The sequence below is a fragment of the Lagopus leucura genome, unplaced genomic scaffold (assembly GCF_019238085.1).
Source record: "Lagopus leucura isolate 7727_CA_CO unplaced genomic scaffold, USGS_WTPT01 Super-Scaffold_100004, whole genome shotgun sequence".
In the NCBI taxonomy this organism is placed as follows: domain Eukaryota; kingdom Metazoa; phylum Chordata; class Aves; order Galliformes; family Phasianidae; genus Lagopus; species Lagopus leucura.
In genome coordinates, this window is record NW_024962264.1 from 973,924 (window position 1) to 995,508 (window position 21,585).

Consider the following 21,585-nt stretch of genomic DNA (forward strand, 5'->3'; position numbering starts at 1 on the left):
ATTGATAAAACAGGATTTTCTGTTTAAAGAACATCCCCATGTATAATATCTACTGTGTTGTGCTGCTGTTGTTTGAAAAAGGACTTTGAAAAGTAGCCCTTAACCTACAGTAGCTCTGTTCCTTAAAAATCATGTCTGTAATGGGCAGTAACAGACCAAGGAATACGCTTGAACGGAGAACACTTTTCCTGCCTTTGTGTGTGTGTGTGATTTCCTTCTGGATTTGGCAGAAAAATTTGAAAGAAGAGCTTTGTAAATTCTTCTCAAGGTCACTCACTGAACAGCTGTAACTGTTTAGCCTACTGAGGATGGCTATGAGGATCGTTACAACCAGACAACACCTTGGAGAAAATGGCTTATCGTTGAAAAGCATGTTTGAGGGATGGTACTAATGAGGAGAGCTTTTTTTGACTGCAAAGCTTTCTTACTTTTTTTTTTATAGTTAGGGAACAGTTTGACAGATAATTAACATGAAACAATCTAACACAATTTTACAAAGTCATCTTGCAGGCTAGAATTGCATTTTGAAGCCAATGATACTTTTGTTGTAAAATCCTTAATTTGAAAACCTTGTGTTCTAATGGAGAAATGCATCAAGTGTATATTCTCTTCCATTCAGTACTGTAATTTAAGCAAGTTGAATATAATTATTCAATGTATTCTTTTATTGTAACATAATTTTTGTGTTTTTTTTCTTTAAATTTCAGCTGCAACCAGGAAACTGCAGTCTTTTGTCAGTGTTCTCCTTGGTCCGGCCTCATATTGATATTAGTTTCCATGGGATCCTCTCACATATCAATACAGTCTTTGTACTGAGGACCAAGGTAACTCGAAAATATTCACTTGGCATTTCTATAAGTAAGCAGGCATGGGAGAAAAAAGCAGTATGGAAAAAGCAGAAGTCTTCAGAGAACATAGTAGTAAGCCTGGGTCCTTATGAGTCTTGAGCCAAGAAAAAAAAATCACAGATCTGAATTCAGTGTGTTAAATTGACTTAACTGCTAAACAGGAGTGGTGAAATACATATACTTCTCATCTGAGGCTTTCCTGGCAAGAGGCCAAACTCATACATAACAATTTACTGAAGGAAAGGAAGGGCTGTTGCACTTAGTTTTATTTAATTATGACAAAGGAGGCAAATACGAAATGTGTTACCATTTGGGCCCATACATTCACATGGAACAGGAGTGGGGAGGCAGGCAAGATGAAACAATGAATGTAGAATGTAGAATTGCACCTACTATGCTAAAGAACTTCCTGAGAGAAGCCAGCAATACTTCTTAGACATTCTATGAAGTTCATAGAGTAGACAATCTTTTTGTCAAACGATTGTGAAGAGAAGAAGAACTTGAAATTAAGGAAAGATGCCATGATTTGAATCTCTGAGGCAGAATATCAGTGTAGAAGTGAGGACAGTGTTTTGTTTTCAAGGGATAATTGGATTTTAAGATAAGGTGTAGCTATTTTAGACATCATGATGACCTTCATAGTGAAGGCACTTAAACAGATGTTGTGAAGTAACACATAAACCAGTGCAATGATAAAGTAATCGTGATTTTTTTATTTTTTTTTTCACCAGGAGGGGCTGTTGGATGTAGAGAAGTTGGAGTGTGAAGATGAGTTGACTGGCACAGAAATCAGTTGCTTACGCCTGAAAGGGCAAATGATCTACTTGCCTGAAGCAGACAGCATTCTCTTTCTTTGTTCACCAAGGTACTTTAAACAATAAGAGTTGTGTAATGCTGCTTTTCATTTTACAGTTACTGATTTTATGAATATCTATGAGAGTAATGTTACTGAGATTAGTTGGCTTGGGTATGGATTTAATAGATTTTGTTGTGTTTATATGAAAAGAGGGAGGAGCATTTGAACATTGGAACTTGGATGATTATGAAATAATTCAGTATAAGCACTGGGATGCTCTGGCTTATTTTGGATGAGTGAGAATTCCTCTATTCAGCGACGTTTGGCAAGTCTTGATGTTTGTTTCTTATTCTGAGAATGCTGAGAGATGTCACTGATTCGGTTTCCTATGTGGATTCATGTATTTTTTTTCAGTAATTTTAGTGTAATAGAGCAGCAGTGATTATGAAGAGAGTGTTTGGAATTAGGGATTGAATGGAGGGCTTTAGCTAAATGCTCATTCAGCCAATACACCAGACTTCACAGAATTGTAGGAATCACAGAATTGTGGGGGTTGGAAGGGACCTCTGGAGATCATCGAGTCCAACCCCCAACGTTCACCACGTGTATAAAACGTTCACCTTGTGTATAAAAGTGATGTACAGAGTGGCTGAAGACAGAAAGATGCTACCTTAACATAATCTCACTTTTATTTGTGCACTGAAGAATGTGCGTATGTTCATGGAACTCATGCGAATTCTATATTTAAAGGTAAAATCAAGAGCTGTGTTTTAACACAAGTGAACTCCAAGGATTTTGTGGAAGGAATATTTTATATAGCTCATCAGATTTTTAGAAGCACACTTTTTTTCTCCTATTTCATATTCTCTGCTGTTCATCTGAGGTTTAAGTGCTCCTTTGGCAAGCTTAATTATACTCCTGTCTATCTACTCACAACTGTCTATCTCTTCGCATTGTAGTGTTATGAACTTGGATGATTTAACCAGAAGAGGGTTATATCTGAGTGATATTCCATTGCATGATGCTACCCGTGATCTGGTTCTTTTGGGAGAGCAGTTCAGAGAGGAATATAAACTGACTCAAGAGCTTGAGATCCTCACTGACAGACTGCAGCACACGCTACGTGCACTCGAAGATGAAAAGAAAAAGACAGACACGTAAGATACAAATCCTGATTTTTGAGCTGAAACAGTCACAGCAATATATTATTTATAGGTACCTTCTTTATAAAATAAAAGAATCTTGGGAGAACGTAAAAAATATTCAAGGCCAATAATTTTGAAGTCAAGAAAAAACATTTCACTTCAGTTCCTTAAAGGGTTTTGTTCTTAATTTAGATAGTCATGTGTCATCTGCAGTGTAGGCTGTCGCCTACATGAAAATGGCTGTTTTGATGACTCCTTCCTTTATAAGTACACTAGAGGAGAAGTGAACTGGCAATTCTTTTTACTTTGCTAATTAACCTAAAATAGTTTTGCAAACTTTCTTACCTGCCATCCAGTTGATGTGGCAGAAACGCTCAAGCAGTAAGCAAAAATGATCCAAGACACTATTAACAAATCTTGTCAGAAGAATTAGTAATGTGTCTATGTTATGTAGAGACCTTGCTCAAAATTCTTTCTGTTTTGCCTGTGCCTTTCTTGCTGACTAATTTAGATTACTGTACTCCGTTCTACCACCGTCGGTGGCAAATGAGCTGAGACACAAGCGTCCTGTTCCAGCTAAGCGATACGACAATGTCACCATTCTCTTTAGTGGCATTGTTGGATTCAATGCCTTCTGTAGTAAGCATGCCTCTGGAGAGGGAGCTATGAAGATTGTTAATCTTTTAAATGATCTTTACACGAGATTTGATATTCTAACTGATTCACGAAGGAATCCATTTGTTTACAAGGTAAGCAGTAGATTTTCAAGTAATTTAGCCTGTGATTTTTCAATAATCTACTCTCATGTTGCTCTTTTCCATCCTTTGGAATGTAAAGAGGAGTATGTTGTTTTTCTCTCTGCCCTGTGAGTCAATAGTTTTTTGCAGTGTTTGTGCATAGTCACCTGTTAGTTGGATACGCTAATTTGCTTCCACGTTTAGAAGATGTAAAAATTTATGTAAGCAGTTTGCTTTAAGTCATATACCTGGGCCTCCTAGCTGTAAGCTATAATTTGTTATTCAGTTTTATTCCTTCAATAGTACTGAGGTTTAGTTGCAGATATGTTAGGAGATAGATAAGTGGATAGATATGTAGCCCGTATATACAAGGGCTGCTTCAAAAGGAATGCCTTCTATTTATAATAAATAGTTGGCCCATGGCATCAGAGATGGATGTTGATGGTGTGGCAGTAGATGTTGAACCTTTCTGCCAATTACTTGTTACTGCCATGTGACAGAGGGCAGCAGAGGGGCAATCTGCAAAATGATGTCTGACATGGAAGTGTGTTTGAAGCAAAGATGTGGCATTGAATTCCTCCATGTGGAAAAAATGGCACCCATTGACATTCATTAACACTTGCTGAACGTTGATGGAGACCAAACAATGGATGTGAGCACAGTGGGTTGGTGGGTGGTGCTTTTCAGCAGTGGTGACAACGACAAAGGTCACCTCTGCTGAGGAAGTTTTATGATTGTGACATGGAGGCTCTTGTTCACTGCTGGAGAAAGTGCATAGCTCATGGTGGTGCCTGTGTTGAAAAATAGTGTTTTGTAGCTGAGAATTTGCTCTTATCAAATAGTGTTATTGTGCTCTTTGTTATAGTTTCCATGGAAATAAATACGAGGCATTACTTTTTGAGCATGCATATGTATATGCTTGTGTCTTTATATGTGTAAAATCCATTGCTAGTTTTTACTCTAAATTAAATTTATGTCCTGCACCAGACAAATCAAGGGTGAATGAGAATAAACATGGTTATACAAATTCTGGAATACTCCAAAAAAGAGACTGAAGTTCACCTAATCACTGTCTTTGTTTTGTTGTTGAAATATAATGAATTCTTATCAATACAAGATGTTTTTGGAATTGAGATTTTTTTGAATGTAAGTATAGGGAAAACACTTGTAAGGACAGTCTTCGAAGGGAGTGCTACGTCTTTTTACTGTACTCTGAAGTCCATGATAATAAATGGAACAATATGTACCTTGCCAGGTGGAAACAGTTGGGGACAAGTATATGACTGTGAGTGGTCTACCAGAGCCTTGCATTCATCATGCACGATCTATCTGCCACCTAGCATTGGACATGATGGAAATAGCAGGCCAAGTTCAAGTTGATGGGGAGCCTGTACAGGTTAGTAAATGTGTGGGCTTGAATGAAGAGCCCATTCTTTTATATGATTATAATGCTTTGAAATATGATAATACTAAAATCCCTTTCCATGTAAATTAATTATTTTGAGATAGATCTCTATAAATAATATGAAGAGTCACATGTAGATGTGGTATTGGCAGTTCCCCAGATCCTCAAATGCAGTTGCTGTGCTTAACTATTTAAATAATTAGATCCTCATCATGTATGTTTGTTTTCTGATCTTTCCAATCTATTCAACAAATTTGCATTTTGCATCAAGTACAATTAGTTGAGTCTTTTCCATCTCAATGAATACAACAGTAGTATTCCCTCATTGGCATTTTCAGTCATGCTTGTGATCTCATCAGCATGGGAAAATATTGCATTAAATAGGAAAGTGCATTTCCATAGGTAGCTTTGGCAGTGATTCCAAGAACAATGTATGTTAGTGGAAGTTCTGTTGTTATGGGCTTTTTAAATATGCTGTTGCATTAATACTGAGTTGGTGAGCCTCCATTGACTTGTCTTCATCAAAAAGCTCTGAGGACAAAATAACTGGTTGCGATACGTATTGTTATTTAGCTGCAATCTATTGCTCTAAGACCTAACTGAGGTCTGTCTGTTTCACCTTGTCAGCGAGCAAGGAAGTGAGGAGGTTTCATACAGGGCCTTTCTTCTGAGCAGTAGTCTTTTCTTGGTCTAACCCATCGATTTCTGCAGCTTCTGAGCATTCATCAAACTGAGACCTACAGGGTATTCCTCTCTCTCCACTTTTCTTTTACTTTACAGCATATAACAGCAGCATGGCGTGGTGCATGTTGGAAAAAGATGAGGTTTGTTCTTTCATGTGGGAGGCAGAGTCATGGCAATACAATAATTAAAAAAAAAAAAAAAAAAAAAAAAAACCAAAAAAAAAAGGTGATACAAAATGCAGAGCTTTGAAGAAGGCAGAGTAATGCACTGGAAATAAAACTCGTAGACAGAAACTGCATAATACCTGTGTTTAGTTGGAAACATGAGATAAGCTACATTTATTTTGAATACTGAAGCCTTTTTTTTTTTCCTCTCTAAAGATAACGATAGGAATCCATACTGGTGAGGTAGTCACAGGTGTCATAGGCCAAAGGATGCCACGTTACTGCCTGTTTGGAAATACTGTCAATTTAACAAGCAGGACAGAAACTACTGGAGAAAAGGGAAAGATCAATGTCTCTGAGTATACGTACAGGTAAGCGATTCACTATTCTTACTGGTGTTGACACTTAAAAAGAAATCACTTTTTCCGTGTAACATCGATGTGCCTTTGGAATTGATAGTGATGGGGCATTGTTAGCACACTTCTGAAGTGCATGAGCTCTGATGAAACTGTATGGCAGACTGTATTATGATGCATGATTGTTGGTATGCAAATATAATAACGATCTAGAGATAGACTCGATGCTTCTATTGATTTGCTCACATTTGTGCTTAATATTTTAAATTGTGTATTGTTTGCATGCATACAATTACATCTTTTCTCTTTCCATTCTCAGGTGTCTTATGACACCAGAAAATTCAGATCCTCAGTTCCACCTGGAATACAGGGGTCCAGTTTCTATGAAGGGTAAAAAAGAACCAATGCAGGTTTGGTTTTTGTCCCGAAAGAGTACAGAGACAGAGGTATGACTAACCAAAGTGTATTTTTCTTTTAAACAAGTTATAAATATGATACATTTAAGCCACTGAGATCCATTTGCAAACTAAATGTTCCCTGGAAGAAATGAACAGTTTTGTACAACACTTTTATTAACATTTACTATCTTGACAGCACATTGAAGTCCTTGACTATTTGTCTGTGGAGTTTGTATAGACCCTGAAGGAATACTTTCATATTTCAAGAGGTCCTTGAGGGAATGCCAGTGTTTAAATATAAATATCTCTTTATGTACAGATTTCTCCACTGTGCTAGACTTTGCAATATAATGCCCGTAATATAATGTTTAACCGATGTCTGGTTATCAGCACTTTGAAATTTACCATTTCTGTGAGTAAATAAATGTGCCTTCAGATATTTAGGCAGCAGTCCAACAAATGCACACAGGCAGGTTTGAACCTGATGTGTGGTTTGTTCTGTTAACCTCAGATGGATCTTCTTGCTCACAAATTGTTGTGTGATGAAGGTCTTAATTCAGAAATTCACAGAATAAAAATACATCTTCTGATTGACATATAAACTAAATCTTGTTGTGAATAGGGTGAAGCTCTTCAAGCACTAAAGTTGTCTTTGAGCTTATGTGATAATTTCAGAAGTTTGCACATGTACTAACCAAAATCCTATTAGAAACCAATGAGATTTAGACTCAGAAATAAACTACAAAGTTTTACCTTTAATCACGTTGCTTTGTGCCAGCCTAGCAGGTGTACATTCCACCTATTGCAAACAGGGAGAAAAAAAGTGTGAAAGTGATATGCACAGCCTGCATTCTGCCCAAAAGTAAAAGTACAAAAAGTTTTAAGCTAATGTATTTAATCTAAGAAATACTGATTGGAATAATGTAAGTCATCAGTTCCTTCACTGAACGTACAGGTCACAGGGACTTGATTGCACTTCTGAATTCTTGTGTGCCTCTGAAAATGAAGTTTAGACTGTTAAACCATTATGGCCCTTTAGAAAAGATTTAATGCAACTGGTAGCCAAGTGTATGAATGAATATTGGCTGTTTAATGGTAACCCTCAGTAGTAACTCTCACTATTAAACTTCAGGGAACAGCCTATATTTTAACCCCACTGAAGTCTGTATTTTAGTATGTATTAGTTGTGCTAACATTCTGGGTGCCACTTTTGATCATACTTGTATGATTTTGTTTTATATCAAGGTTAAGTGTAACTTCACATGGCTACTGTTCTTTCAAATCCATACTTTCATGTGAAATATGCATAACTGAGCACCTTAGACTTATTCTTTCTGCATTATAAATTACGTCCTATCGTTTGTATCAGGGAATATTGTAATGTTAAATGTAAAGCTTCAGAAGAGTATTGAGTCAGGTGCATATTTTCCTTAGTTCAGCTTCACATGTGTTTAGGGTTCTAAAAGTTTATAATTTTAAATATTGCAACTTCTTTTTAGAGAGCTTGTAAAACAGCCGGTTTTGTCAATCATGACAATGGCCCTGACAGGTACCTGCTGTTACTATTGTCTAACAATTCAGCTTTGTAGAGAGAAACATAGGGACAATGGTAAACATGATAGAAAAATAAAATATTGTCAGTCTGGTTTTTGGGAGCACATAATACACAGTTATAAATCACAGTTTAGGCACACTTGAAAAGTCTCTCTTAGTTTGTGTTAGGCTTTTCTTGTATATTCTTAAATTCAGACATGCATATATTTCTCAAACACATAAGGACTTCTCCCATCACAGGTATCTCTTTTTTTGTTGTACTAAGTTTTGGAGAATAGGAAACTAGAAGGATAACTTCATGAAGTGTATGACAATGATAATCAGTTGTTTCAGAGGTGATTTTGATAAGTGAAAGAAGATAATCTTGTAATGGTCTTTTCATTCTTTTCCACTCCCTGCACCATTTCATCTGTTCACAAACAGAAAAATGCACTAAGGCTTCCTCCTTTAAGATATGCTGAACTGTTGTTATTTCTGACACTTCATAGGCTGCATATAACAGTGGTAATCCAAAAGCAGAAATCAAATAAACACCTTTTTATCTTTGATTACCTTATTGTAATTACTTTGCTAAGGTACAGTTTTGGTTTTCTTTTCAGATACTTACTCTATCTGACCTTTCAAACGCACGTGCATTCTTACAATTAGTATCATTTGCAGGGTGATTAATTTCAGTGGGAGCCATTAGTAACAATTAATATGGCACGTTAACATCTGTTAAGAATCCATGGGGTAAATAAATGTCTTGAGTGGTCACTCCCTGAAAATATTTCTTAAATCTGTTTGAAGATATTTTCTCTGACTGTCCTTCAGTTGTGAAGTTTTCTATCTCCAGTGTGTTTAAATCTAGAACTGATTTGTATTAGTGGTACACTCCCTTTTTCTGTTACACTTAACAGAATGGCAATCTCATCATTTGCATATCTGTTAGCATTAACAGATCCTGAAGCCCAGTGATCAATATATGATAGGAGAAGTGAACAAAATGCTTACAGCTGGCACAGTGATATAAAACCAGTGCTTACAATACGCTGTCTTCACTGGGCATGTAGAATGTCATCAGGTTGGAGCAACTCAGCATACTTCAGACTTTGTTCCTAACTTGGCATCTCTATTCTTCCCTCTAAAGAATTCTATTCCATAATACCATTCCAGCAATATTCAGAACTGCATCAGAAATATACGTAGAACCAAAGCAACCTTGACTTGTCTGCTTGCTTGCATGAACAGAGGTTCACCTGCAACTTCTCTCAGGAGGAACAGATTTGCTGTAAATCCTAAAGCATGCAGAGAACCTCAGATGCCTGACTGTGGTTTCCATCTGTCCCCACTTCCAAATATGTTTCTCTTCTCCCATGTCCCCAGATTACTAATGGGAGCAAGTCAAAATATCTCCAGTAGTTCCATCAGGGAATGTAGGAGTTGTTACATTCCTACGTACAACACATGCAAAAGAAATGTGCGTGTTACCTATGCTCTGTTCTGTTATTTACTAATACTGGTTGCAAGTTGTCAAACATATTTTGTCACTGCATTGATCCACTATGTTGCTGCTTCAAAGAAAATCCCTTATTTTTCAAATTCTACTTGCATGCATTCAAGGAAACAAAGCAAGATACTTTCTGAGCTGAGGGAAGAGGAAAAGGATCCTGAACAGGGTGCAATACTGTCTCCAAGTAGGGAGCCAGGCAGTAAGGATGAATTATGAATGTTACTTTACTTCGTGTCTCCCATTGTTATGTGCAGTACCATTGTCTGTTGCTCTTGTCCTGAAGTCGTACTCACCATTTGCTTCCAGGCATGCTTGCTATTTTCTCCTTAGTGTTTGGTACTCTCTCTCTGCTATGAGCATGTATTTCAGGCTCTTTTTTTTTTTTTTTAAATATGCATTTTTGCATGTCAATCCTGTGGCCCTTCCTATCACCAGTTACTACTGAATCAAACTGTATAATATGCATGCCACAACTAACAACTCAGTCTGATGCTTCACATCTTCATCTCTGCGGTACAGTGGTTGCATAAATCAATGACTTTTCTGGAAAGACAGGAGGCATTTCAATTTTTTGGCAGAACAAAGAACCTAAGGAACTATTTGTAAAAAGTAGTACATAGAGCATCATTGTGGAAGCTACTGCCTAAAACTTGTTTATCAGATTTACTTCTGCTACGACCATGCTTCCTGTTCATATTGCGAATAACACTTGATGCACTGCTGATCCCTGTGTAGAAAGATGGTACCTTTTGACATCATCCAGCATTTTGGCTTTGTAGACACTATGTAAAACATCTTCTGTATTGAAAAGGGGCAGTTGTTTGTCCAACTGAGCCTTGTGCCAATGTATATTTACTGAAATGCTTTTCATTTTCAATATATTTTTCATTGATTTATATTAACTAAATGAAGTTGTCATGTTAATAATAGATTGCTGGACTGTTGTAGGCCATCACTTGTGCTCTAATTCTGTTCTGATAGAGCCTTCAAAATTGACAGGCGTACTGCCAGGACATGGTTGTCGTAGTTGCCTTTTGTTTTGGTCTCTGGAATCAGAAAATGATTTTATTTTATACCTTGGGAGAACCTGATTGTATTCTTGGCTTCATGGCATAACTAAGAGATATATAACTTGTAAGCAGACATAGTAAAATTAGATGGGATTGCAGATGCTTCACAGTTTTAACATACAGTGCATTTTTGTGTGAATAATATCCATTCTTGTGTCTGGCATTTTCTGAATATTTGCATTATGAATTAGAATAGTGCAATTACTTTATGTATAAAAGTTGTCTGTACCTAGTATACTTTATCAGCACAGAATATATATGTATAAATGTTTCATGGTAATGTGAGAAATTGCAATAAATTATTTTTTCCACTGATTTCTTTAGAAATTCTGGGCTGTTATTTTCAATGACAGTTGCATTTCAGTGTTGCATTTGACACAAAAGAAGCACATTCCCCATTCTGCAATTCTAGGTTCGCATTTCAATCATTTCTTGATTCCTTGTTTCAGTGTGTGTGTATGTTCAAGAGTCTCCTGCGTTCAGGTTCCTGGATCACGTCCTCAGTTTAAAGTAGGGAAACAAAGAGGGAGAGCTGCATACATTCTTTTGCATCACTCACTGTGCATCAGAAGCTCTTCCTGGCACTGTGAGAGATTGCCCGTGTGCTGCTAATCTGCACAGCAGCTCTTTGTCCTTCATGCTGATGGAGCCTGCCAGAACTTTAGTGGTGATCCCTGGGCGTGAGATTTGTGACATCTATGGTTGTATAGAACTAATACAAAATAATACAGAAATATGGTTGTATGGTATATAAATAATTGATGCAGAAGACTGTGAAGTAACTGAACTGTTTGTACTACACTTCAGGATGACTTAAGATGACATGCCAGAAACACTGCTCTGAGTTTATCATTTCTTAATCATTTCTAAGTGTTAAAGCTCCTGTTAAGCTACGTTGTAGCATAACCAGTTTCTTAAAGCACTAGAAACTCATACATTAAGTTCATCTAAGTGCTTTTTATCTCAAGGAAATCAGTATGATTTGACCACTTTTGTTATTAAAATAAATCTTCAGGTGAACGCTGAGCTCAACAGCTAACAATAAAATTTGATTAAATATTTCCCTGTGTTTAGTTCTTTCACATGTGCTCTCGTCTCTGATTTAAATGCAGCGATCTGCTTTCACAATAGAAGTTCTGTAGTTGAAACATGAGGCAAAATATTTACCTAAGTCTGTTTCAAAGGCATTTATATCTAGTTTATCTTAGTATTTTTTTGTTTAAAAAAAAAAAAAAAAGAGTTTGACATGAGAAGAAAAGCGAAAGCAGCAGTGAAACTGCAAATTACGGAATGCGTGGTTGCAATTAATCTTCTGGATCAAAAGAATTTACATTTCCATGGTATTACTAACAAAGCTTGGCCTTGCAGAGGGCTGCTCTGCTTCTTAGAGTAATTGACTTGAGTAGGCTGAGTGTTGTTAGTGTTTCTTGGACAATATATATACTTTTTATCTATTACAGGGCTTGAAAAACAGCAGGACTCTTACTAGGTTCAATAAACACTTAGCAAGCTTAATAAGCACATAGTGTCATTCTTTAGAAGTTATGTTATAAGGACTCACAACCCAGTGAGGTGATTTAATAGTATGGCCTTTGTTTATAGACCTTCCCCATGCAGAATTCCATAAAATCTTGGCTTTTTAAAGTTAAAAGTGGCTAGGCTGATATGTCTAATAAAAGCTATTGCCCAGAGGAGTTTTAATTCATCCTTCCCTATCTGCTGCTGTCGGGCTGCTGTTTTTTCAGTGTTGTGGAGGAAATTTCCATTTTTATTGTTCACAAAGGCACCGTTAGCACCAAAATATCCATCCAGCTGTTTACATATCCATATTTCTATGTCTGTACCTTTATCTATATATTGCAACACGCACATATAAAGGACATCTCAGGAAAGAGCCATGAAGACAAAGGTGTAAAAAAAACAGGTTGATATTTTTGTGACCTGGTTGTGGTGTTTCATGTAGGCTGGAGTGCAAAGTTTATCTGGCTAATTACAAGCTCAGGTTTGAAAGACAATCATATACAGAAAGAAGGAAACAGGAAACAATATGGTAACACTTGATATGAATAAGGGATGGGTGGACCTGAAGACCTCAGAGCATTTTCTATGAATAAAACTCCTGTAAAATCTAAAGCAAACAAATGTGAGTCTGCTGCAGCCTAGCTGTGCACTGCAGTGTACACCTGGAACATTGATAGCCATTTCAATAACACTCTTCTCCATGGAGCAAGAGCAGGGGCTGAGGCACCCACATCCCGATGGTTTCAGTTCACTATGGTAAGAGTGTATTCTAAAGGACGTGTATGATTGCCATGAAGTGTAAAATGGTCATGGAGGGGAGAGAAAGGGAACGGGAAGGAAAAGGGGGAAAATGCTTATGGGGTATAGCAGGTGAATTCTGTCACTGTGTTGGCTTATCATCTCCAAGCAAAGGAAACTGAAAAAAGAAAGAAAAAAAGGTTCAATTCACCAATTTAAAACTGCACATTAAAGGCACTTTTTTCTCTGTTATTATTCAGACCTCTGACCAGCTTTGGATGACAGTTGTGGAAAACCTGCAACAACGTATGCTGTCACCACCAAATCACTGCTGTTATCGTTAGGAGGAAAAGGCTAATGTTGGTTTTCATGATAGTGCTCATTGGGTCCTTCTGCCAGCGTGACTATTTTGGAGATAAAGATGACCAGAAATGTAATAACGTTTTTTAAATTATTATTCTGGGATGAAGAACCTTACCCTCTGTTAGAGAGGTTTTGTACTGCAGACTCTTCCCTGGATACCATGTCCCACAGATTGACATTCCCTTTATTAATAGCTTCTTTTCAGAAGTGGTTGTGGAGATTTCAATGTATGGAAAACACCTAAGGCAAGTTTTAGGTTACAATACAATTGCACACTCCAGGGAAGTGGTTTTGTGTGCCAGCACACATTTATTATACCTGTTCATATTCTGGACATCTGGCATTAACCCTGTGCATTTTTTTATGTACTGCAGATTGTCAGGGTGATAACAAGATTGATTTTACTCTCTGATAAATGTGGCATCCTGTCTAGAGCTCAAGCAACAGACTTGTGATGAAATGACAGAACTGAGCTGAGTGGAGAGAAAAGACTGAAGGTATTCAATAGTTTCCAAGGGTTGTTAATCATGATCCCAAACTGGAGAACAATTAACTGAAAACAACTACAGTAACAAACCAAAAAAGCCACCTCTAGCAAAAAGCCTCAAAATCTACATGGTCAGAGTTTCCAGAAGAGAAATAAACCTGAATGAGTTCAGTGTTTCCAGCTTCAGCCCTTTCATCAACACAAACATCAACAGCTTGTCTGAACTTCCGTGGAGGCTACATTGCTCCTTTCCTTGCTGCCTCAGCCTGTATCAGGGAGAAGGACAACATTCACTAGGTCTGTAACACAAGTACTGCTGTAATACAGGTAATACTGTTGTAATCCCAATAAAGTGGGCTCTTGAACTGCCCCTGCATTCCTTCTTTTCTGGTTAATGTAAAATGTGGAAGCATCCTTAGAAGCACAATTATTGAAAGGTAATGGGAAACGGTAAGGGTCTGGCTAAGAACAGGAGGGGAACAGCTGAGCTCCAACTGGAATTCAAAAAGAAGGCTCTCAGATCACAAACATTGTCCTGTCATCTACAGCTCATACCGTAGATGTGCTCGTGCAGCTCAAACAAACAAGGTTTGTTGTTCATCTAGAGATGTCAGTATTTTCTTAAGCTGCAATTAACTCCAAGACACCAAGAAAAAGTCAACAGTTACTTATGAAAGGCTGTTCAGTGGGCTTTTCACTCAGTGCTATCATTGAACATTATTGACCTTCCCACTGTGGTTATCTGTGGATGAATGTTGCCCTGTATTTTCATCCGGAAAACAGCACTACAACTGTAGGCAACCTCCACTGTCTGTTGCATTCCCAGATGTGTCACATTCAAACTGCAGTACTTCCTTATCTAAAAACATTTTTCCTGGCACTAAAGTGCCGCAGCACTAAGAAACATTGCTTTCTGATAGAATGCCATACCCTGTGAAAAGGAGCCAAACTGAACCCAACGTTTTAAAAATTCTCTGATTTGTTTTCTCACGGCACTTTCTGACCTCACCAGGCTAAAATCTCTTCAATAAATTGCTCAGAAAGAAGCAGCAAAACAAAGAGCTACTGCCACACTGAGACCAGACCCAATCACCCCATTCCCGTCCTTTTGTTCCTGCCTAACGGCAGAGCCTGGTCTCTGTCAGATGACCTCATGGTTTCTAATTAACTGCTGAAATAAACTGCCAGAAAATCTATACAGAACACTTTCACCATCTTGAAGAAAACAGAAAGCATGCCATTCTAGTCTGGTGTCTGCTCCTGAGGGCTCTGCTCAGCTGAGAGGACAAAGCCACAGCTCCTGCTCTGTGCACCATGCCCTTCTAGCCCTTTTCTTTGCAAAGACTGTTCCACCTCCCCTGACACAGCTCCATGCCGTTCCCTCAGCCTCTGTCACTGTTCCCAGAGAGCAGAGCTCAGCACTGTCCTCCTCTCCTGCAGCCACCATCAGGCCTCCCCTCAGCCTGCTCTGCTCCAATCTGAGCAAACCGGGGGACTCCCTCATTTTCTCTCTGCAATAGCATCTCTGCTGTTCATCCCATGATTAAGAAAACAAACAAAAAAAAAAACACCGAAAGTTTGCCAGTGCCATCAACTTCAGTGCCACATTAGCATCAACTAGGTCTGCCTACTCCTTTCAGTGAACATTATTCACTGCTACTGAAAGGACAGAGAAAACATTACTGGGCCCTTGAGCCTTTAATCAATTTTTCCACTGTGCCGAATTCACTCTTGCTTGCTTTTGGTCTTCCCTTTGCTGCCTCGTTGCGGCAACGTGAAAAACCAATAATGGGTAATGATCAGCCCCCAGGGAGGCAACAGACTCCCCTATAGGTCGGGTCTGGTTGACATTATCAGGCTCTGTTCCTCTCAGATGGAATCACAAGTGTTGATGACAACAATTCCTTTTTTTTTTGTGACAGAAGTGGTCATGATATGAGATCAGGTTGACTAGCCCTAGGTGACTCCTCCAACCTGTGTGGATCTTCATCCATACCTCTTTTTGCTTGTCCATCAGGTTCCAGAATCTTGTATCTGCTTTATAATGATGTCTGGAAGGGTGAGGTAGTCAAAGAAGGGAGTTGCGTGTCACCCCAAGCAGAAACCTGCTTCCATTCCCTTCTATCTCTTAAGTCCCCTCTTTCTGTCTGCTGGCTTCTTGTGTAGTGGCTGAGTGACACATCTGTCCCAGGGATGGCAGAGCATAATACCACTGGTCAATCTCCTTCGCCAACTCCCTTGTGCTCCTCAGGACTCAGCCCACGTGCTCCCAAAGCCAAGTCCCTGTGCTGAGCAGCTCTGCCTGGGCATACCTCTCACAGATTTCTGAGGCTGAAAAGGCCGTGGGAGACACAGAGGACATGGCAATTTTTTAGTGGATTCCATGACTGGTGCTTCTTGTGAGTGTGTAACAGCCACCATTGGCAGTGGCAGTGACAGCACCCTTCCTTGTGTGCCTTCCTGACAACTGCTGCATCCTGCAGGCTGTCCACCCAGCCTGCAGTGCTCCCTGGGGTGCCGTGTGTCTGCACAGGAAAGGACCACCCTTCCTCCTAGCTCTGCCCATGCCTCCTCAGCCCTTCTCTCTGCTGGCACCCCTGGGGTCTCCCCAGCTCAGGAAATCACTGTATGTTCCTGCACCAGAGTGGTTGCATCTTTTTGGATGTATCAATGCTTTTCTAATGGCTTTAGTGATTTGACAAGAGCAAGAGGAGTGATGTGCAGCCTTTCATGTACCACAGATTGTAGCAGTGGCGCTGATGTGTCTGTGCTGAGGAGGTCAGGATACAAGAAGATGCTCTCCTGAGAGTGCAATTCCCATTTTCTAGGTATGGCACCACAGTTAAGACAAATGAGACTCACTGTGTTCATGCCAGTCTACAGGAGTTCATAGGCATAGTTTACATGCACCTGGTCTGCAAGCCCAACAAAGATTTTTTGGACAACAGTCAGGCAGAGGCATTTGTTCATGGATTTGTGAATCAGCTTCTTCCTTGTTTCCCAACATTTAGCCGGAAGACTTTGCGTTTGCTGGTTTGTTTTTTTTGTTGTTGTTGTTTTGGGGTTTTTTTTTTGGGGGGGGGGGGGGGCAGGCAGCAACTCAAAAACGGTTGAAGTATTGCAGGCTGTAAATATTAGGGAAAAGTAACCATAAATCCTAACTTCATCCCAACTTCAGCAATGCTGTTGCTGGGTTACAAAGCGCTAATTCTAGTTGAGTTAGTGGTCTCAACCAGGTCATTCTGAAACAGCAGTAACCCTGGGATCCAAACAGAGCTGGCTGAAGAAGAAATGAATTTGTCTAGTATTTTTTTAATTTAACTCTGCAGGAAAAGGTACAATGAACCAGATAGTTTGATCCTATCATATTTTAGTATTTATTATTTGTTTATATGCAACTGGAGATAAAACATTCCCAGGCAGGAGGAGCTCGTTGGCTGGAGCAGTGTTTAGTTCTGAGTCATTTGGTGCTTGTTAGGCCATTTGCTTTTATCCTTGACTGGGAAAAAGGCTGAGGAAAGCAGACCTGATCTAGATAGAGTTGCCTCATGTTTAGGGAAAAGAGAGGCTGAAAGAATGGGAGCAAGGGTTTGTTCAGCTTCCTCCTCTGGTTGCAGAGAGGTGTCTCTGGTAGGACAGCTCAGGGGAAGACCCTAATAGAAAACCTTTTGGTCAAATAGCCCTTCTCTAATGGAAATTTTGCTCTGAAAATAGCTTATGAATTTGGATACGAGAGACAGTGAAACCCTGCGTGAAGACTAAGAAGGTGCTACAAATTAACACCTAGTTTAATGCTATAAAGTTAGTAAATCTAGATATATAACTAGCAGGCAGGCAGTGTTCTGCTCTGCATATGGTAATCCTGCATAAAATATGAGGAAGTAAGTAAGATACTACATATACACATCCATTTCTGTGCCATACAATCTTGCACGTGGCCAAAGCATCTAACACGAGAAACATGGAAGCACTCCATATGTCAGAGGTAATGAAAGTACTGCTTAGAAGTGAACTCCTGATTGTTTTCAGTAGCTTGTGAAGCATTCTTTTAATACACCAGTGTATAAGGGCAAGCAGTGATGCTACTTCTCAGTAGAGCCCAGTAACAAAAGAAAGCCTCAGAAGTGTTTGAAAAAGTATGTCAGGCACTGCAGGACACTGTTGTTCATTCTCAAGAAGAATAGCTTCTCCCTGTGGTATGTTCTTAAAACAGAATCTGGTAAGGCTTGTCTGGGCTCTATGTAACCAAGGCTGTGATTACCAGCAGCAAGCGCTGACTTCTGATTTCAGGACATTGCCTTGGACCATTGCCTAGCAATGCTCTGATGTTTAAAGGCCTGTTTTTCCTCGCTTGCAAAGATGAATCGAATGGCTAATATTATCTTTGCTAGAAGAAGAAAAGATAACTCCAACAGGGTAAATAATTAGGATAACAGGAATAACTCCCAACCTACAAAGAAAATGTTTTATCTTGCACTCCAAAGGAGCAACAGAGTCCAGCTTTTTCCTCATCTTCTGGTGGTCTTTACTCCCAGTTTAGGATTTCTATCTGAGTGACTCAGTTGAGACTTGTAAACAGAAGAGGTAGTATGGCATAGTTTGATTTCTTTAGAATCATAGAATCCTTAGAATTGGAAGGGACCTTTAAAGATCACCTAGCCCAACTCCCCCACAATGAACAGGGACATGCACAGCTGGATCAGGTTGCCCAGGGTCTGATCCAGCCTCACCTTGAAAGTCTCCAAGGATGGGGCATTCATCAAATCCGTGGACAACCTGTCCCAGTGCCTCACCACCCTCACTGTAAAAGACTTTTTCCTTTTATCCTATTCCTAATCTCTTTAGGATTGAAACCGTTTCCCCTTGTTCTGTCACCATAGACACTGCTAAAGGGTCTGTCCCCTTCTTTCCTGTAGCTTGCCTTTAGATCCTGAAAGGCTGCTAACAGGTTACCTTGCAGTCTTCTATTCTCCAGGCTGAAGAGCAGCAACTCTCTTAGCTTGTCCTCATAGGAGAGGTGTTCCCTTCCATAGATATTTCTGTGGCTGTCCTCTGGATGCACTCAAACAGGTCTGTATCTCTTTTGTATTGAGGACTCCATTTCTGCTCACAGTACCCTGCAGTCCAGGATATGGTTGACTTTCTGGGCTGTGAGGATGTATTGCTGGCTCATGTCCAGCTTCCCATCCACCAGTATGCCCAGGTACTTATAGACAGGGCCACACTCTATCCTTTCATTCTCCAGTTTGTATTGGTATAGGATGCTGCCTAGGCCCAGGTGCAAGACCTTGCACTTGGATTTGTTGAACCTCATGATGTTCACCTGAGCCCACTGCTCAAGCTTTTCTGGGTCCCTCTGATGGCATCCTGTTGCCCTGTTTTTGTGTTGACCACATCCCACAGCTTGGTCTCATCAGCAACCTTGCTGAGGGTGCACTCGACCCTGCTGTCATTGCCACTGATGAAGATATTAAAGAGTATCAGTCCCAGCACTGACCCCTGGCAGACATGTCTCGTCACTGATCTCCATCCAGACATTGAGCCATTGCCACCTGCAGCTACAGGCTGCAGGAAAAAGTCCAGAGAGCTGTGCCATGCTCTGGGTGCTGTTGGCTCCCTACACTACTCAGTGAATTGCTCCGGATACTGCAGGCAGGCTGACTAAGCATTTCTCATGCTTGCCTGTTGATCCTCTCTATTCATCTTTCTGCCATCATTTCTTGCATAATATCCATACTCCCTTATATTATTCACTTCTCCTTTAAAATCTGGGGCAAGGAACACAGATTTATTGTACAAATTGAACTTACTGATTGTTTTCCAGAAATGCTTCTGGGACATTTTTTCCTGACAAGTAGCTAACATCTGTTGCATTGGCATTGTGGTGAGAGAAAACTACTCAAAAGTTAACAGTCAAAATTACTTACATTCATGAAAATACTGAGTATTTACAAAATGATTGTCCTGTAGCATACAGACTGCAAATCTAATGTCAATAGCAGTTAGAAGAACATGCATACCTAAGATACTGAACTATCTTCCTAAGCAAGATTGTGAAAACAATTGCTGCTTTGCTCGGTCACTGTAAGGAGAGAAAAGTTTTGTTATACAGGAAAATATTCAGAAACATTTGCTTCCTTCAGCACACTGTCTGTCAAAGTACAGAACTACATACACTGATTGCTGTTTATCATTTCATAAGGCTGAAAAGAGAGGATGTCTGGACCAAAGGGCTAGTTTAATGATTAGATTTATATCTTTATAGGAGGCTTAACCGTAACTTTCACCCAAACCACATTTCCTAGGAGAGCAGCCCCTATACTGTGCTGCATACTGGTAGAAGGACACTCCCCATCCTTACAGTTAAAGCTGTTCTATATCCTATGAGGATGGAAACAAAGGACAAAAGACTAGACTGGCTAGCTGGTCCTCTGCTTTGGGCACCTGCCACATCAGAGTCACCTTGGTTCCCATGAATGCAGACTCCTGAGCCTCTTGTCCCAGTCCTGTGCCCAAGAGACCCTCACCCAGCAACCACCCTCTGAAACTGGGCGTGAAATGTACTTTTCAGCATCAATTAACAAACGCCTTGGGGACAATCAGATTACTTCCTTTGCTTTGTTTTTACTTGGTTGTGAATTCCCTTCTTACCCTGCCTGCCCTCACCACACCCAAGAAAACCACAAACTTTTCCCTTCAGTGTTCATGCTATTACGTGCTTCTTGCGATCCAATACATTTTAGTTTAGGAAAACACAAAACAGCTGTTTTATCTATGATAGATGAGTTGATGCTTTGAGCTTATCCTGAGTAAAAGGATGCAATATAACCGAGTGGAAATGGACATGAAACATTTAAATAGACATTTAATGGACATCAAATATTACAATATCTATGTAGGAAATTATTAAAATGCCATTGACCTTGTTAACTTTTTTGGGTAAGGATTCTGTAATAATATTCTTACTTAACAAAATGAGTTAAACTTTTTCCAAGCAGCACAAAGCTACTTTTACAAGGAGTTCATTTCACAGCTCTTTGAAGAAAAAAATGTATTGGATGCAACTTACTAATTACAAAGTAGACCATACTTTAAGAAAGAAGAGTTCTAATTGCTTGAAGAGAAGATTTATAATCCAAAGGTTGTAGTACCACAACTTTCTAAACATTTCCCATTCCTAAAGAACAAACACATACTGGAAAACTGTGAAAAATAACAGAAAGCAGCTTTCTTTTGGCTGCTATGCAATTGGGTTAATTCTATCACCAAATGAAGTGGTGCAAAAAGATTTATTAGCAATTAAGATCTGAGATGGAAATTGCTTACGGCAGCAGGAAGAGATTTGCTGCTTTCCGAGCATTAAGTCTCCTTTAGATAGTGTGGCAGAAATGCTAAGACATGGCTTGAATCAGTGATTGAGCACCTGGTGGAAAGGCAGGGCCAACCCAGAGGAACTCAGGTGCATGCAGTGCAATGCAATGCAGTGCAATCCCAGACTTCATTTAAGAGTTGGCAGTGGAGGTGAGGGTGTCTTGCTGGAGGTTCCTGTGTACCTAAGGCCTTCTGAAGGTGAGCACCTTCCTTTCTCTATTTCTGTGCTCATGGCTGTTGCATTTGAGCAAGTCCTTACTTGCTACAACCTAAGGCTTTGCTGTTCTGCTGTGCTTTCTATTGTGTTACAGAGTCCTTTTATTGTCTGAGCAGCTTATTGGATGTACCTCCTTTGTCCTGAGACAGAGTGTGGCTTGTGAGTGATGAGGATCTCACTAAAGGAGATGTAAGGAGGCAGGGGAGGTGCTGAGTTTCTGGTTCTTGCAGAGAATTTTA

At 39.5% G+C, this 21,585-nt stretch overlaps 1 protein-coding gene across 4 annotated transcripts in view; it reads left to right on the top strand.

Moving 5' to 3' along the window:
- The window catches only part of GUCY1B1 (guanylate cyclase 1 soluble subunit beta 1), a 40,738-nt gene extending 26,664 nt beyond the window's left edge, over positions 1 to 14,074 (top strand). Inside the window, exons 7-14 of one of the 4 annotated variants that reach the window (XM_042871445.1) lie at positions 708 to 824; positions 1,580 to 1,713; positions 2,604 to 2,801; positions 3,301 to 3,538; positions 4,782 to 4,922; positions 5,996 to 6,150; positions 6,455 to 6,581; positions 13,646 to 14,074. In XM_042871445.1, the coding sequence (XP_042727379.1) occupies positions 708 to 824; positions 1,580 to 1,713; positions 2,604 to 2,801; positions 3,301 to 3,538; positions 4,782 to 4,922; positions 5,996 to 6,150; positions 6,455 to 6,581; positions 13,646 to 13,726 (1,191 nt within the window). In that variant the 3' untranslated portion in view covers positions 13,727 to 14,074. Of the gene's footprint in view, positions 1 to 707; positions 825 to 1,579; positions 1,714 to 2,603; positions 2,802 to 3,300; positions 3,539 to 4,781; positions 4,923 to 5,995; positions 6,151 to 6,454; positions 6,582 to 6,729; positions 10,965 to 11,098; positions 11,693 to 13,645 lie in introns of those variants that run through there. The other 3 variants (XM_042871446.1, XM_042871447.1, XM_042871448.1) reach the window with 3 other exon arrangements.
- Positions 14,075 to 21,585: the final 7,511 nt, after the last annotated feature.